This window comes from Hylobates moloch, unplaced genomic scaffold (assembly GCF_009828535.3).
Source record: "Hylobates moloch isolate HMO894 unplaced genomic scaffold, HMol_V3 SCAFFOLD_4, whole genome shotgun sequence".
NCBI classification, from domain to species: domain Eukaryota; kingdom Metazoa; phylum Chordata; class Mammalia; order Primates; family Hylobatidae; genus Hylobates; species Hylobates moloch.
The window spans coordinates 93263801-93281061 of NW_026652279.1; the positions used below are offsets into that span (position 1 = coordinate 93263801).

At 35.9% G+C, this 17261-nt stretch overlaps 2 protein-coding genes across 5 annotated transcripts in view; one reads left to right on the forward strand and one right to left on the reverse strand.

Moving 5' to 3' along the window:
* Positions 1-17261, reverse strand: part of LOC116467126 (protein POLR1D) — a 45528-nt gene that overhangs the window by 15204 nt on the left and 13063 nt on the right. For all 3 annotated transcript variants that reach the window (XM_058437734.1, XM_058437732.1, XM_032150581.2), the window contains exon 2: positions 2514-2588. In XM_058437734.1, coding sequence (XP_058293717.1) covers positions 2514-2530 — 17 coding nt within the window. In that variant the 5' untranslated portion in view covers positions 2531-2588. The remainder of the gene's footprint in view (positions 1-2513; positions 2589-17261) is intronic.
* LNX2 (ligand of numb-protein X 2) overlaps positions 629-17261 on the forward strand; it is a 104773-nt gene continuing 88140 nt past the window's right edge. Inside the window, exons 1-2 of one of the 2 annotated variants that reach the window (XM_058437729.1) lie at positions 629-749; positions 4250-4409. The gene's annotated coding sequence lies outside the window, so the exon portion shown is untranslated. The remainder of the gene's footprint in view (positions 750-4249; positions 4410-17261) is intronic. The other variant, XM_058437728.1, reaches the window with a different exon arrangement.

The following is a 17261-nucleotide window of genomic DNA, read 5'->3' on the forward strand; positions in this document are numbered from 1 at the left end:
GTTTGCTCTTCTTGCATCTTTCTGTGGTATAAGGGTTAATGAATGTGTTGAAACTCAAATGATGATAATATTATTCTATAATCCTTCTAATGTATTAGTTACAATTCTGTAAAGTTTTCTTTCAACAATTGGTAACTTTGAAGTATAATTTGTACAGGGAACAGGGTAAATGCTTACTTCTTCCTATTTATCAGTTTTGTGAATAGTGATTTGGTTCTCTAGCATCCTATAAAAGGGACTACCAGGTTTGTTATTATGATGATCATTATGACCTTACAGATTTTAACATATTTTAGGTGTTTTAATCAGTTATTTGTTTTTTAAATCAAATTATATCATATTTGACTAGTGGGAGACCTTTCAAGTGGGTCCTGAGTCTTTCTGACATGAGTACATTGGTCTTTGATGTTTCTTTGCTTTCTGGTGTGACAAGATTTTCCAGCTTCTCTTATACATTTCCTGCCCATGTAGTGAAGAGTTTGGTTTGGCCCAAAGAGAGGGCTGGCCTTTGCCTTAGCTTCCAGAAAGTAATGTCATAGAAATGTCTTTGTTTAGGGTTGAGCTGGCCACACCCAAGAGTCTTAGAGTGGGAGCTGGCCATGCCAGAGAGACTAACATGTGACTTAGGGTGAGAGCTTTGGGTTATGTGGTATCAGTCAACCTGGAAACTGAGATCAGTCATGTCATCCATCCATCCATCAAACCTATGTAATGAAACCTCAATAAAAACTTTGACCACTGAGGTTCAGGTGAGCTTCCTTGCTTGGCAATATTCCATGCCTATTATCACACACTGATGCTGGGAGGGTAGCATGTCCTCTTCACGGAGCAGAGGATAACCGTGGCTTTAATCTTTGTGTCTTATTTTGGCTGATTTTAGTTTGTATCTTTTTCCTGTAATAAGCTGTAACCACAAGTATAACAGATTTCAGTGAATTGTGTTCTTACAGTGAATTATTGAAGCTAAGGGTGGTAGTTTGGGGGAACCCTCTGAACTTGTGGTTGGTATAAGAAGTAAGGATAGTCTTGGGGACTGTGACCTCTAACTTTGCAGTTTGGCTAACTCTGGGCACTACTTCAGGTCTGCAATCAGTTCTTACTCTAAGGATTCCGCTCTCCTTTCAGTGAGAAATGGTATTTACATAACACAGTTTTGGCACCAGGGGTGCTCACTGCTACTGGGTGGGTGGTCATTGTTTCTAGGCCTTTTCTGTGAAGAGAGCTAGAAAAAGCTTTTCTCTCTCCCTCACTTTTTTAAGAGAAAATCTAGCACAACCTCATACTGATGTTTCCAGTTCAAATTTAGGATTATAGGTAGGTTTTTATTTCTTTGATTTTATATTTGTAGCTCTTTAACATTTTCACGTTAAATCTTGGTATTTATGTATAGAAAGTATTGCTTGTTTTATCCTACTATATAATATTTTCAGAATAGCAATACCAATATTATTACTAACAATATGATGACTGAAAACAATTTCTTTGTAGTTATTTTTTATCTTTTGGAAATATAGTCAAATTCCAGATCACCTGAAATAGTTTCTTTCCATGTAGCTAAGCCATCCACTCAATGGTTTATCAGGTCCATGTTTTATTTTGCTTGATTTTTAGGTATTATCTTTTCCATTTTAATTTTCGTCTTGGATTTTAGGTAAACTATGTGCATGGTTCTAAACGTAAAATTTACAAAACCAGCTATGTTGAGAAGTTTAGCTTCTACTCTCATCACATTTTTACATTTTACTCTTTTTAATGACCCTCCTTGTTCCAGTGCAGTACATTTTTAACTGTAGATATAAATTCCAGAATCAGCATATTCATCAAAAGCAAATGGCATCACTAAAGTAGTGCCTAGAAGGATCTTTTTTTTGTTTTTTTTTTTTTTAGTTTTTTTTTTGTTGTTTTGTAGGGATGAAGTCTCACTATGTTGCCCAGGCTATTCTCAAACTCTTGGGCTCAAACAATCCTCCTGCCTTGGCCTCCCAAAGTGCTGGGATGACAGGCATAAGCCATTGTGCCCAGCCCACATTATTAAGTTTTAACAAGCTCCATTTTGTACATAATCTGCAAAGGTAATCTTTAATTCCACATGGCTGAATTGTCACATACTCAAAATGCTTACAGTTAAAATTAATTTCCTAAAATAAATTTTAACTTACTAAGGACTATAAGTAAACTAGAAATTCTTAAACAATAAACACCAACATAATATTACTCTTGCACAGGTGACTTTGGGCACAGTAGTATCTAAATACCTCTTGGAGACTTGTGAACTAAAGGGACAATGAACCTATACTGTGTATCCTCCATAGGCGCCCGCTGCCCATTTCTTCATGTTGTTAGAGTTTCTCAACATTCAGTTCTCAGCAGTGTCTTACTCTACACTTGTCTCTGAGTGATTTCCTCTGCTTCCATGGTTTCCCATTTCCTCTATATGCTAAAGATTTACATATTTATATCTCCAGCTAATAATTTTTTCTTAAGTTTTAAGGAAGATTACTCAAAGAACTTACCAACCCATGGGTCCCATTGTTTCAGCTCTAGTTTTCCCACGTTTTGCCTCCTTAAGCAGTTCTTCTATTGCTTTCCTGATAAGAAAAAGGAAAAGATTTGAGAGGCAGTCACCCTACTAAGTTCTGAAAATCAATTCATTCCAGGTCCATGATCTTGGGAAAGGAACTAACTTTTGAAGCATGATTGCTGGGGCAAATTTTTTTTTAAATGGTTGACAATTTTGAACACATAAATTAAAAAGAAACCATTAATATAAAGAGAAGCAACACTGAAGAGAAAAAATTAGAAACTGGAAAAAATATTTTTGATATGAGACAGTTAAATCATATATCCTTAATATAAGAATTATCTTTTTTTATTAATTTGAATAAACAAAAGACATGAACAGCCAAATATGTATATATCTATATTTTTTCAAATTCACTGTTATTCAAAGAAATACCAGTGAACTCAACAAGGATAAATGTTTCTGCCCATTAGTTAGTGAGGGGGTAGAGAAATGGATAACTTCTTCTCTACTAATGGGGACTGAAGCTGATATTATATTTCTGGAGGACAATCCAGCAACATAATAGAGAACCTTAAGAATAGTATATACCAGTTGACCTAAAAATTTTACTTTGTCCTATGAAAATATTCAAATAAATATGCAAAAGTATATGTACAAGATATTCAAACTACTTGTTAACAATTAAAGAAAAAACAGAAAACTTATTTACTGATAAAGGATTGGTTAAATAAATCATAACATATCCACATATGTGGAAGATTAGGCAGTCATTAAAAATGAAGACAAGTGAATTTTTGGCACAGGACACTCACATTCAGTATATAAAGCTGGTACAAAAGAATACGTGTAGACTAACCTTAATTTCAAATTTATTTACATATATATTACAGAGAAAAACATTTGGAGAGGGCCGGGTGTGGTGGCTTATGCCTGTAATCCCAGTACTTTGGGAGGCTGAGGTGAGAGGATCACCTGAAGCCAGGAGTTTGAGACCAGCCTGGGCAACATAGCAAGACCTGGTCTCTAAAAAAAATAAAAATAATAATAATAAAAAAATTTGGAGGGATGTTATCAAAACAGTAAGATGAGTTTTAAGGTGTTTTTTTTTCTGTTTGCATTGCTGCATTTTCCATTTTTTCTACAATGAACATGTATTATTTGTGTAATTTTTGAAGAGATTAAAAAAACAGAAAACATATTTATCAACCATATTCTGAGACTTTACTATGTGTAAGATACTGTGCAAGGTGCTATGGGTAGCAACATAGGAAGATGATCATCCCTGACTTGAATATGATGTATCAATAACAAAGTTAAGAAAAAGAGAGGTATAAACAAATATAGTCCAAAACAAATATAGTCCAAAGACAGAACTATAAATCTAATCATGAATTTTTGAAGCTGGATAATTATATAGAGTCTATATTAAAATGTTATAATGTTTTATTTCATGTTGATCTTTGTTTCATCAAAGTAAAGCATGCACATAGTTTAAAAAGACAAATACTATTTAAAAGATTTTAAATACAACAGTCTTCTACATTATCCTGCCCTACCCACCAAAGAAAACAATTTCAAATTTTTTCATCTGTTTCTCGTTATTTACCTCCATATTCCTAATACTATGCTTTCAAACGATTTCACCACCTCTTAATCTTCAAAAATACATCTGCTTATTTTTGTATAACTCATTTTTAAATAAACTCTTATTGAGATCTTTAAAAGATGTCTTTTCAGTTAACTCAGCAGCTTGACGTTTTCTGATCCTTCTTGGGAAGGCCCACTGCTACGGATCAATGAGGAACTGAAGCGCTTGCCTATCTATCGACATGTTGACTCCCTCAATCACAAGTTTCAGAGCCCAGTCTTATGGAATCACAAAGAGGTACGTTCATCTGATGACCACATATGCTGCTTCTTCCAGCTCTTTAGAATAATGATATGGCCTGCTGAAATGATCTGGGGACTTCGTCTCTTACAGTAGTTCAAGCAAAATTTATCCTAATTCCAAAACAGAGTTTGTTTTTCACCCTTATAGATTTAAGTAAAAAAATTAAAGGGTATAAATATTCCAAATATGCCTCTTCCTTTCCCATAAATTAGTGTGGTGGTTTTAAAATAAAAACAGATAAATCATACCTAGATCCACCTATGTGCTCTCCTTCTGTCAAAAGAAATGGTTAAAAATAATCAGGAAAAAAACTTTTCGGGGCAGTTCCCCAATTATGAACAAAATATGTATCAGTTACAAATAAACTGGAATGTGTTTTCCCATAAAAACTATTTTAAAATGTTTGTCTAGCTTTCTGGACCAGACTACAGAAGCTTATCTGAGTCAGAATCCAGCTGAAATGCTAGACATCTGCAAAAGATACTCAAAGATTCTTGCAGAGACCCTGAAGGCATATTCTAGGTGCTTTCAAGAGCTTGAAGTTTGACAGCGACTCTTCTTTAGTTTCAATTCTACTTAAAACTGTCTCTAGCACTGTTATTAATTTTACCTGGCACGCTTAAGGATGCCTTCTGGTTTACGATTACAATCAAAGAGAAAAGAAGGTATATGTATGAGAAATACTGCCTGCGGTGAAACAAATTCACCAAGGATGGAGGACCATAAAAGGAGGAGTAGAGACTGGGTGGGAGGGCACTCAGTCAGCTGGTCTACCATGTTCCCACTGGTAAAGGGGGCTTAGCTGCTGTTCACAGCCAAAGCGGTGCAGCGTGACCCATTCCCATGGTTTGGATCTACCCAAGTTAGGGATCTGCAATTGGTTTAACAACAACTAATGTCGATATAGAGCTTTAAGTATACCAAGTACTATCCTATATAACCATGATAACATAGTTATTACCACCAATACAGATGTGGAAAGTGATATTCAGAGACATTGACTAACTTGCCCAAAGTAACACTGCTAACGATCAAGGAGAAAGGCAATGAGGAAGAAGAACAAAGCAAACAAAACCCAACCTCTGTTTTTAAGGCTAGGTATCATCTGATCCTTCTATTAGACTATCTCCTCCATAAATATCTGTGCAGCAAATCCTGGAGAAATTGTTTATCATTAAAAGGCAAAAAATAAACTAAATGGGGAAAAAAAAAGGCCTAACAGAGTGCCACTACTGCATTCATTCAAAGAGAACTGGGGGATATGCTGATACTGGAGAGGCGGAAGGAATGAAGGAGGATTGATCACTATTTTGTCCTAAGAATGTTGAGCATTCGCTACTTCCCACCCAAAATTCTCCTGCATAAGCTCCCTCTACAGAGCTTTACTTCCAAAGAAGAAAACAACAATTTCTAGCAATCAAGTATCCCCACCTTAAAACACGATAACTACTTTCAAAATTAAGGGGAGAAAGTCAGCAACTTCTCCATTACTGTAGCCTTTGTTGTTTCCTCTAGAAATCTCATTAATGAATTATTGGGTAAGGAAATTATAAATCCAGTTTCTATTCTGCATGATCACAGGGGCAAAATAAATTATCAAAGATTATGAAACATCAACGTGCATGAAACAAGATAGTTTTTAATGAGGTGATGAAAGAAGTGTAAACTGTAATTAAAATACAGGAAAAGCAAATAGGAGAATTTATAAGAACTAAGTATATACAGAACTTGAACAATTAAAAACTTATTCAGACATAAACTTAGTTCTTGGTATGCTAGTTTTTATACTTGGTTCTTTTCAATATCTTGAAGGTTTCTTTGTAAAACTAATTAATTATACTAGAATACTAAGTTCCATGGAGACCCAAGAGAGCTGAGTCATTAAGCAGACGGTTTTCTGGGCACAGGAACAAACCACAATCAATTTTCAATGATCCATGTGTGTATTATCTCCAGCCAATTTTCCATCCTAGCATGGCTTCCTCAGGCCTGCCTGTTCACTCCATTAGCCAGCTGGTACATGCTTAAGGAATGTCAACTGATCATAATAGCAGCTTAAATAAAACCCAAGTGGGAATGCAAATCTGGTACAAAATCATCTTAAAATCCAAAGTCAAACAAATTAGTTTTGAGTTATCTGGGTCTGTTTCTTTTTAATCACTTTAATCAACTGAGGGTTAACTGTTCCAGTGTACAGAAGGGGTAGCAAGAAATTGAAGGCAACTGAAATAAAGCACCAGAAATTGAGAGGAAAATTAAATAATAAAGTAGGAAAACAGGAATTTTAAAGGAATAAAATCAGAGAAGCTAAATCTCAAATAACTGCTCAAAAATGATGGAGTCAGTCAGAGGGAACTATAGGCCTCTTCCTGTGATGGTGAAGGAAAGCTAGGAACAAAAGGCTGAACGTTATAAGCTTTCCTCATTTGTGTCTCTCTCAGTCTTTAAAAGTCACCTTTGATCAGCTAACTGTATAGTACAGTATCTGTCACATGATGGACAGAAAAACAGGTTCAAAAAAGGCAATACATTGTTTAATAAGACTACTCTCTTCTTGATGTGTTCAAACAAGCATGACTTGGTGACAAGAATACAGACTTCTTAGAAAATTGGCAGAAATGAGTACAGCATCATTTGTTGCTGCTGACTGGGAAGTTATCTAAAAGGCCCAACACATTATCAGTGCTGAAGGCAAACATGTTTATACTTGTGGAGTCGTCCACATACGTGTAAAAGAAACCTTACTATGGCAATCTAAATTTCTTCCCATAATGGAATGATAAAGCTTAGAGAGAAAAATGAACTATCTACTCGATCTTCAGTAAAGTTTTGATGTCAGGTCATTGATTAAAAAAATATGGACAGATGATAAGATCACTCTGAACATCTGCAAACAACTGCTTATAGGTTCATACTGCCAGTAGTAACTAGTGGTTTAGTAGTCACAGGGATCTGTAGAAGCCACAGGACAAAGCTTGGGTTCTTCATGACTTAGTATTTTGACTACAGACACAGGCAAAAATTCAGAAATATCCTTATTTAATTTCAGTAAAATATCAGATTGTCTGGGGTCATGTATCAGCTCTAAAGAAAGGTACAAAAATTCAAATTGTGAAAAGGTTTCTAAAGACAACACTGAGGCCATTTGGGAAATGAAAAGACTTATTCACAGACATAAACTAAAGGCACAATAAGTTAATCTGTACATTTTGTTAAATTCAGCTAATCTATATTACGCACTTGCTAAATACAAGGTACTGTGATTTATATGGCGAACTAGGCTCTTCCCTGAAGAGGATATTAGGGACTGCATATAAAATAAAGAGCCGTATATGTACTTTAAAAACAAATATTGGATTATCTAGGAGAATGTGAGGAGGGAACCCCAATATTCATTTATAAAATAACGAACAGAAAGTCATGAGAAAAGGTGCTGAATTTTTAAGAAGAACTTATGCTGGTAAAAGACTGGAAGGTGATGGAGGAACATGGGTTTGAAAAGAAAATTAATGAGATCCTTTGTTGATTTCATGCCCAACATGAACTAAAGAGATAGATGAAAGTGGTATTTTAAGCAGTGGTGGAAAAATAAGACAGACACTGCAGATTGCTTTTTGCAATGATGACAATAATTACTTCACAGGGTTGTTATGAGGATAAAATAAAATATTTGATTTGGATCCAAGTGTTCTGTATTTTATAAGAAGCAGAAGAAATATGATAGCTATTTTTTTTACACTCCTAAAGGTCTCAGAACTTGTCTTTTTCAACCTAGTTTTCTCTATGCCTGGCACATACATGGTAGGTACTAAGTTAAGATCTGGGGAATAAATGGGTTCTGGGTATGTGTGGGACATGATACAAATGCAAGGTTTTAAAAATAAAAATACTGCATCTGTAGACAGAATAGATGATGATGGGTGAGATGGAAGAAGACGAAAGACAAAGGAGGTAAAAAGAAGATAAAAGAGAAAAATACAGTATGTCACTGGGCAAATAAATGTAAGGAAAAAAATCAATCACTACAGGTTCCTGAGGGAGCAATCCCCTGTAGTGGCCAAACGAACAGAGGCATAACAGCAACACGTATCCTTAGTGTCATCAAACATGAGGGCAGACTGGGAAATCACAGACACTGACCAAGGACACAGAATGAGGCAGAGCTGGAATCTTTCCTGTTAGGATTGAGGACTTTGATCCACTAGGGCTGCCTGAAAATCTCAGCAAGTTTTCAGATCTAGCAAACACTTTTCCCTTCGGTGAGCTACTGATCAGAGATAAATGGCCTTTGTTTAGCTTCCAATATTATTCTTTTGCTTCATTATATATATATACATGTTAACATCCTCTGAACTCCATTTCTTAGTGGAGATGCTAATTGTGTTTTGAGATGACAGTGCCTAGTGTTGGAGTGGAGGGTGCCACTACAGAGAGGGTGAGATGTCACAGTGGGGCTACTGGCCTGTCTCTGCAAAGCCTTGCCACACAGATGCTCTGTGGGATAACCACATCTAGGGCCTTGGCTCTGACAGTCCAGAGACATAACATGGCTTATGACACTCCCACCAACTGCAACACTACATTTGCTGTTACATGCATGGGGGAGCTTTGCCCGGGTTATGCCCTCTGTCCAAATCACTCTCCACTCACAACCTTTACACCAGACACTCAGCTCTGACATTACCTCTCCACCAAGCCTTTCCTGATCTCCCTGTTTGCTCCACATCAATAGATGTAACTGCTCCTTTCTTATAGGCCCACTGAGGGGCACATGAAGTCCCCATACAATATTTCCAAACATGTAAAAGTTTTAAAATAAGCTAAAAATATTAAAATATATTTCTTCTTCCTATCTTGACAAATATGCTTTCATTATAACAAAATAAAAAATATTTTCAGCCATTTTTGAAATGGCTGAATATTTGGATTAATATTAATATTTGGATTAATGGTAATATTTGGATTAATGTGGAAAGAGAAATATTTTGTATATATTCCATGAAACTTATTTTCTTGCACTGATTTTAATAAAGTCCCTAATTACGTTGTTATAATCAAGATTTTCATATAAATTAAAAGTGGTTTCATTCCTTGCAAATTATAGGAAAAAGAGCCTTGTAAATACTTTGGCTTGGGGCTTATCTAGAAACACCGGATGTGTAGGAATTAATATGGAAGTTTAGCATATGGCTCAATTGCTGTCAAGCAAACGCTAAGAGAGAATTGTGAATTTAGGCATTTGATATTTCACATGAGATGAAAGTATGGTCCCAGGCATTTGTATTGAAAATGCAGTGCCCCCTTTTTGTAAGCATAAGAGTGTACAGTCGGCCCTCTGTATCTGTGGATTCAACCAAAGATGGATTGAAAATTTTTTTTAAAGAAGCAAAAAAATAACAATACAATGAAAATAACACAAATAAAAACCAATATGGAATAAGAGCTATTTACATAGAATTTACATTGTACTAGGTAAGACTAGATTATACCTAGTACAATGTAATATTAGTAATAATAGATTACTTAGGTTACAGGCAATCTAGAGATGATTTAAAGTATACAGGAAGATGCATGTAGGTTATATGCAAATACTATGCCATTTTATATCAGACTTGAGCATCTGTGGGTTTTGGTATCCATGGGGGTCCTGGAAGCAATCCCCCAGGGATACTGAGGGAAGGTTATATGTTCTATAAACCATAATAGTCTAAAAGTATTAAAAAACAAAATGTAAAATAATAAAATGATCTATGAATCAGTGTCAAATTTCTTGTATGTTCCACATAGACCTACACATATACAAATATAAGAGTAATATTATTTAAGATCGCAAATGTTACTCAGTTTCCAAGTGCAGCTGTTTCAAGTACTGTATTAAATCATGAGTATCTTCAGAGTCATGAACTGAAATAATATGACAAGCAAGAAAATGGAAGCTTAGCACTAGTGGGAAACAATATTTTCTTAGTGAAGGATCTATTGCATTCATGCCAAGATGAAGGATTTGACAAGTTAATGTCTTTTTTAACTTTTCTGCAGTTCCAAACCTTTCCATACTCTAAATTAGTGTCCACTGGAAAGTCAACATTGGTACAATCTTCACATATTTAGACAGTTTCCTTTGATTCAAGGGTGCAGGTCAAAACATGAGGAGGGTGTTTTCTGGGTTATGAATTGCACTGAGCACTGGATCTCCACTGACACAGGCATCTATATATTTGTGGTATATAGGGCTGCTCTCCTCATCCAGGGTCTGGGCAATTCTCCTTTGAATATAGTTATAATATGCATTTAATATGCACCACTGGGACATGATGAAAAATTATAGTGGTAACAGTACTTATGTGCCATGTACCTTACAGCTAATCCTCACAACTCTATGTAGCTACCATTTCAAAGATAAGGAAATAAGGAGAATATAAGGAAAAGTCAAGAAACTTACCTAAGGCCACAACAGCCAATAAATGATAGGGCCTGGGATGTGAACCCAGGCAATCTGACTCTAGGCCCCAGGATCTTAACCCTTACACCACAGCTCTATTACAAAGCATGATCCTAGTCCTCAAGAAGCTCAGTCTAGTGAGAGGGGCAAGGAGAGCAGCAATATTTAATGGTACTTATCACGACAAGAACTGCTCTGGCAAAGACAAAACTCCAGTCCCCTCACCTGGACTTCGACATTCTCAAATCTGCAACTACCCATTTATAGATGGCCTCCGAGAGTGGATTACTATTACAGAGAGATCACTTCTTCAGTTAAAATGTGGGTTAATTCTTAACGTTTAGCTCCTAGGGAAAACTTAGTTCATAAGACACCTACTTCACTGTAGGGTCTACTGACCTCATTTTCAAAGCAGCAAGTATTTTTACAAATATTTATTCTTAAATCCAGATACAGAAAATATAGTGATTCTTTTTCAATTCATATTATAAAATCCGAGCAAATGTGCGATGGTAAATTTTTATATAAGCTATGAAGAAAGGCAGCTCTTACTGAAAATAACTTTGAGGGGTGGTGGTGATAGGGTTACTTAGGAAATAGTAAACTCTGAATAGAAAAGCCCATGGACAATCCAATAACAGGAAGAGCAGATCTGTTGATAGGTCAAATGTTAGGTTTAAAAATATTACAGTCTATGCTCTTCTGAAATATTAGTTGGGGGAAAAATCCATACAGAGAATATAAGGTCAAATAATTATTGAGTTCTTTTACTCAATAAAATGTATTTTGTTATCTCTTTAAGAGAACAGATGCTCTGGAGAACAAAACTGATGAAAACAAAACTGCAAAAGAAAAAGGGATTTAAAGTCCAGAAAGATGGGTGTGGAAGGGAGCCAATATCTAAGCAAAGAAAAGCTAATATGGCAGCTGCTTGAATTTAGTAAAGGATAGGAAAAATGGCAGAAGACCAAAAAGCAGAAATAAAAAATAAAATTCAGACTCTCACCAAACAGCTGTTCAAAATGTAGACAGGAAAAATATTACAGAAGTTGTACAAAAGAAAACATTACAATATAAGCCTCTAAAGTTTGCCTCTACAACTTTTTTTTAATGAGGGAGAAATTTGGTAGGTGTACTGTCCTTTGATAAACACACCACGTACCAGAAAAACCACCTCACCAAAAGCGTGGTCTGTAAATGACTCTCTTGATCCTAAAAGAGCTTTATTTTATACAAATCATCTGCAATTCTCTGTAGACTGTCCTAAACAATACCTCAGAGCTCTTGGATCTCAGCCCTGAGGATGGCCTATTCAGCAGAAAGTCTGGTCAGCCTGCTGAAGCTATTTTCTTCAGCGTGTCAAGGCTGCAGTAATCTGCTAGAAAACAAGCTGTCCACCCCTTGTAGATTTCAGTCTGATTCATCAAATGATTATAAATTATACTCAAAGCTAAAAGCCAAAGAATAGGGGGAAAAAAAACATAAAAGAAAGTTCTAGAATGTGTAGGATTTTGGCATCTCATAATTTCATGCTTTTTAAAAAGTGTTTTCATTTAAAAATACATGTAGAAATTAGTCTCTTGAAAATGCTATTTCAAGATAAATAATTTACCTGTCATTATCTGAATAAAGCCATTTTTAACCCCAGGAAGAAAACATATGTATACTTCTAATTCTTAGAGATCTAGCAATACACAATGAGATGGGAAGAAGAGAAAGCCTGCACTCCACAGACAACATCACAGGTTCAGTGACAGTCCTGCGACCGCTAAGTGCAAGGCACAGTCCTGCCTTAGAGGCAAGAGATGATGAAGAGCCAGTGAAATAGAGGGTGTAGCCCACTCCAGAGTGACCGTGCTTCCCTCCTGCTGTGGGGAGTGCCAGACCAGGCCTCATCTTGATCACCAGGCATTTTCTGTCTTTCACATTCTAGGCATCAAACATGGCTTTGAGGCATATGGTAGTTCCTCTACACACTGGCAGGGGAGAGATTTTGAAAAAATAGTACATATATATATATAGACAATATTTTCTATATCAATAATTAACTACAAAAATATACTATACAAAAAAAAAAAATTTATGCCAGTGTGGTGGCACATGCTTGTAGTCCCGGCTACTCAGGAGGCTGATGTGGGAGGATCGCTTGATCTCAAAAGTTTGAGGCCAGCCTGGGCAACATAGCAAGACCCTATCTCTAAAAAAAAAAATTTTTTTTTAATGTATTAAAACCCATCGGTAAATTCTTAACTCTTTAAACCCTACACCGTCAAGTTTCAAGTTGTTTTTCTGGTGCCAATTTATACAGCAATGAAATTAAGTAGGACAAGGTAATTTTAAATCCCATTTTACAATTTTAAAAACTTAGTTAATATATATACAAGTGTTTTGGGAAAATTCTATATTTATACAAAGGAGTAGTTAATAGAGTTAAGCAGTTAAACATACACATAAACCTAACTTTGAGAGCAGCACCCCTTAAAGGAAAATGTTTATGACAGTTCAAAGTGATGAACTTAGATGGTCCACTGAACAAGTCAGCCAAAAGTGCACAACTGCAAATAAGGTTTTATATTGACATTCAAAGATCCCAGAGATGCTTCCTTCTTAGCTGGCCAAAGTTGTAGAGCTCTGGTACAATGCAAACACGTTCTTACAGATGCTGAATTCAACAGCACAGGAGGAACCGCTAGAAAGGCTGCAGAGATTAACTGAAAGGAAGGAAGGAAGCAGCTCACGGAGACTAATCTCTATAGTATGGAGAAAAACTCAAGGCATAGAAAATTACATTACGATTAATCCAACCTTTACCTTTATATCATAACACATATCATACCAACAACACATCAGCTGCCAAAAGAAAGAAACCACAGAGAGTAATACAATCGATGATTCTGGCATCAGAAACCAGCTGCAAGACAACCAAAACCCAGCAAACCACACTTTATCATTCAGAGACTTATAAATTATATGTGATGATATAACTAAGAAGGGAAATGTGAAAGCATGTTCTAGAGCCAATGTTTAACTATGCATTGTTTTATAAAATATCAAAAACTTAAACACAATCTTTTCTTGTCCCTGAATTAAAACTATACTTTAAGTAGCTTTACATATTAGGACCATCTCATCCACTGAAACATAAACAATCCTTAGGGATGGAACAGCAGCTGCAGCTTAATTGGATGGAGCAATGCTAACAAAGAGTTTAGAACTAAGTTAAAAATAGAATAGGTACCCAATTGAGACTGCAGGGGAAAATTCTGAGAGACAGATCATGCTGATTATCCAAACAGCATAATTTGGCTTCCTCCCAAAGTCTAATACACTCTTATGCTTACCAAAAAAGGGGCACTGGATTTTCAGTACAAATGCTTGGGACCATACTTTCACATCTCATTTGAAATATTAGACCCCTAAATTTACAATTCTCTCTTAGAGTTTGCTTGATAGAATTGGGACATACACTATATTAATTCCTGTATGCCCAGTGTTTTTAGAAAAGTTTCAAGGATCTTTTCACTATAACTTTCACTTTAATTACCTGAACCAAAATGTTCAGGTAAAGATCCATTAAATACAATCTATATTATTAAAAAATGTAAGGGAAAAGTTTCTCAGATGTTAGAGTTAGAGGCCATCTGGTTTAACTTTGTCACATAAAGCCGAGGAAATTATGGTTTAGAGAAGTTAACAACTTGCCTAACACTAAATAATATCTGGTTTTTGAAAACTTAACTCAAAATTACCAATATTTAAGCCTAGATGGCATGTATGGTCACCCTAGGGAGAAACGATGAGGAGACAGATTATAATTATAATATTTTAGCTCAGGATCATTACCTTTAGAGGACAATACTTTAAGTACCAACACTAACACTATCCCAATGCTATGTGATGTGTCTATGATTATTGTGATCTGCAATACATAAGCTTCAGAGCACAATTTCTTACCTGAAAAATCCAGACTGAATAGACTTACTCAGTAACTGTTCTGTCTTTATATAGTCCCTAAAACACCTCTCAGTGCTTTTAGAAGACAAATTATGCAGTTCTTCCTTTACAGTTTTAAATCTAGGACACCATCAAGTAACCTTAACAGAACAAGAAAGCAGCCACAATATAGTGGTGAGAAAATGAGTCCCAGTTCTGCACCTACTAGCTCTGTGATCCTGTGATATTCAAGGTCACAAAGCTATGTGATTAAAATGAAGATATTTCTACTACCTTTTCAGAATTCTTAGGGGGATTAAATACAATTTATATATATATGTGTGTATGTGTATGTGTATATATATATATATATATACACATACACATATATATAGTTACTTTGTAACTATAAAGCACTGAACAAATCTATTAAGAATTTTTTAAAAAATAATCATTTTAGTTATAATTTCAATAGTAATCATAGTTATACTATTGATAGTTATGTATGTTAACTAAAATATCATGTGCACAGCAATTTACGGAATAATATATATTACCTCACCAAGTCTGAGATGAACCCTTGAAGTTCCTGTTTCGCTTTTATTGTTTAGGCAACCAAGGCTTAGGGAGGCTGCCTTGTCTGAGGTCAACCAGTAAGGGGAACAGCTGACTCTACCCCAGAGCTTTCTGATTTCATATCCAGAGTCCTGTCAAATAACACATACCCTTATTTCATTCAATCTGTGAATAAAAGTTTCTATATTTTGAGGATGATCAAGTGCTGCTTTGGCACAATATAGATGAAAAAGTTAAAATGAACATATTTAAAGATAATACTAATAAGGTTTAATAATATGAAAAATGGTGTTTTCAGAAACCAAGTATTATCAGTAAACCTTTATTTGGGTTCTTAACAAGTTACTCTCTCATTCATTTGATTGTTTTCATGTTTAAGATTTACAAAGAACAGCCCCATTGCCAGCACGTTTCAGCCAGGCCAACAATTTTGTCTCTTAAACTGAACTCCTTGGAGCATATGCTCTGGCAAAGCTGTTATCTTCATATGAGTCCAAGGCAGGTAACATCGACAACATCATGCCCATTAAAAGCTGAGTTTGGCCAGGCGTAGTGGCTCATGACTAATCCCAGCACTTTGAGAGGCCAAGGCAGGTGGACAGGTTGAGCTCAGGAGTTCGAGACCAGGCTGTGCAACATGCAAAACCCCATCTCTACAAAAAATACAAAAATTAGCCAGGCTTGGTGGCTTGCACCTATGGTCCCAGCTACTCGGGAGGCTGAGGTGGGAGGACTGCTTGAGCCCAGGAGGTCAAGGCTGCAGTGAGTCAAGATCACCCCACTGCACTCCAGCCTGGGTGACAGAGTGAGACTATGTGTCAAAAAAAAAAAAAGCAGAGTCTATGGAGTCAGGCCATCCTGGGTTCCTATCTTATTACTAGTCATATAACCTTAGGCTGGTTACCTAACTTCCCCAGGTCTCAGTTGCCTTTTTATAAAGGGGAAAAGACACTATCTACCTTGAAGGAGGATTAAACTGGGTTTCCCACCTGGTGAGGCAAATCAGTCTTCTTACTTTATAGTCACAGTTACGTGTCTGTTAGGCTGTCTGCTTTTGGCCAGGAATAAGTCTAGTTGGCTTCCTCATGTTCTGGCTTGTTCTGATCTTTCATTGCTCTCTGATGGGGACCAACTTATTAGAACAAGGAAATAGGAAGGGAATCCTCTGCTTGCTACGAGTCTGGGCGCAGACAGTGACACACCTGTAAGCTAACACTTCTAAAGACAGACATTTTCAGCACAACAGTTCCTAATCATAAACCCCTAGAAACCTTTATGTTTTCCAACCATTTAAGGACAAAGTACAATCTTTGCCATATAAACAAACTAATCATAAGTTTCTAATCGTAAGCCCCTAGAATCCCTAATATTTTCTATCCATTTAAGGACAAACTGCAATCTCTGCCATGTGAACAAACCAATAAACAAAAAGCAGAAATAAAACTGTAGAATCAAGTCTAGAAGGCTCCAGTTATAAGGTCTGATAAAGAATATAAATCCAACTCATTTACTTTGACAAGAATATGATGATGGTACTCTTTTACTCCTCATCTTCAGGGAATGAAGTGATAAATGAAGCTTATATTAATTTTATATTACCAATTTTATATTAATCACTTTTGGAAACAACAACAGCAACAAAAACTCCTTGTTAAGTATTCCAAGTACCAGGACTTATGTTTAAGTACGCAGAACAAAGAAGCAACTCAGGATCTGAAATAATGTCAGATGAGGGATCACAATGTTGGGTGATCCTTCACTTGAAATCTGAGTTCCAATGAAAATTTATTCTTAGATCCCATGTAACTTATTAACAGTTGTAGACAAATGCTCATGAGGACCCAAGGGAAAAGTGCAAGAGTCTGTTCAATTTATTGTGGAGCTAACATGATAAA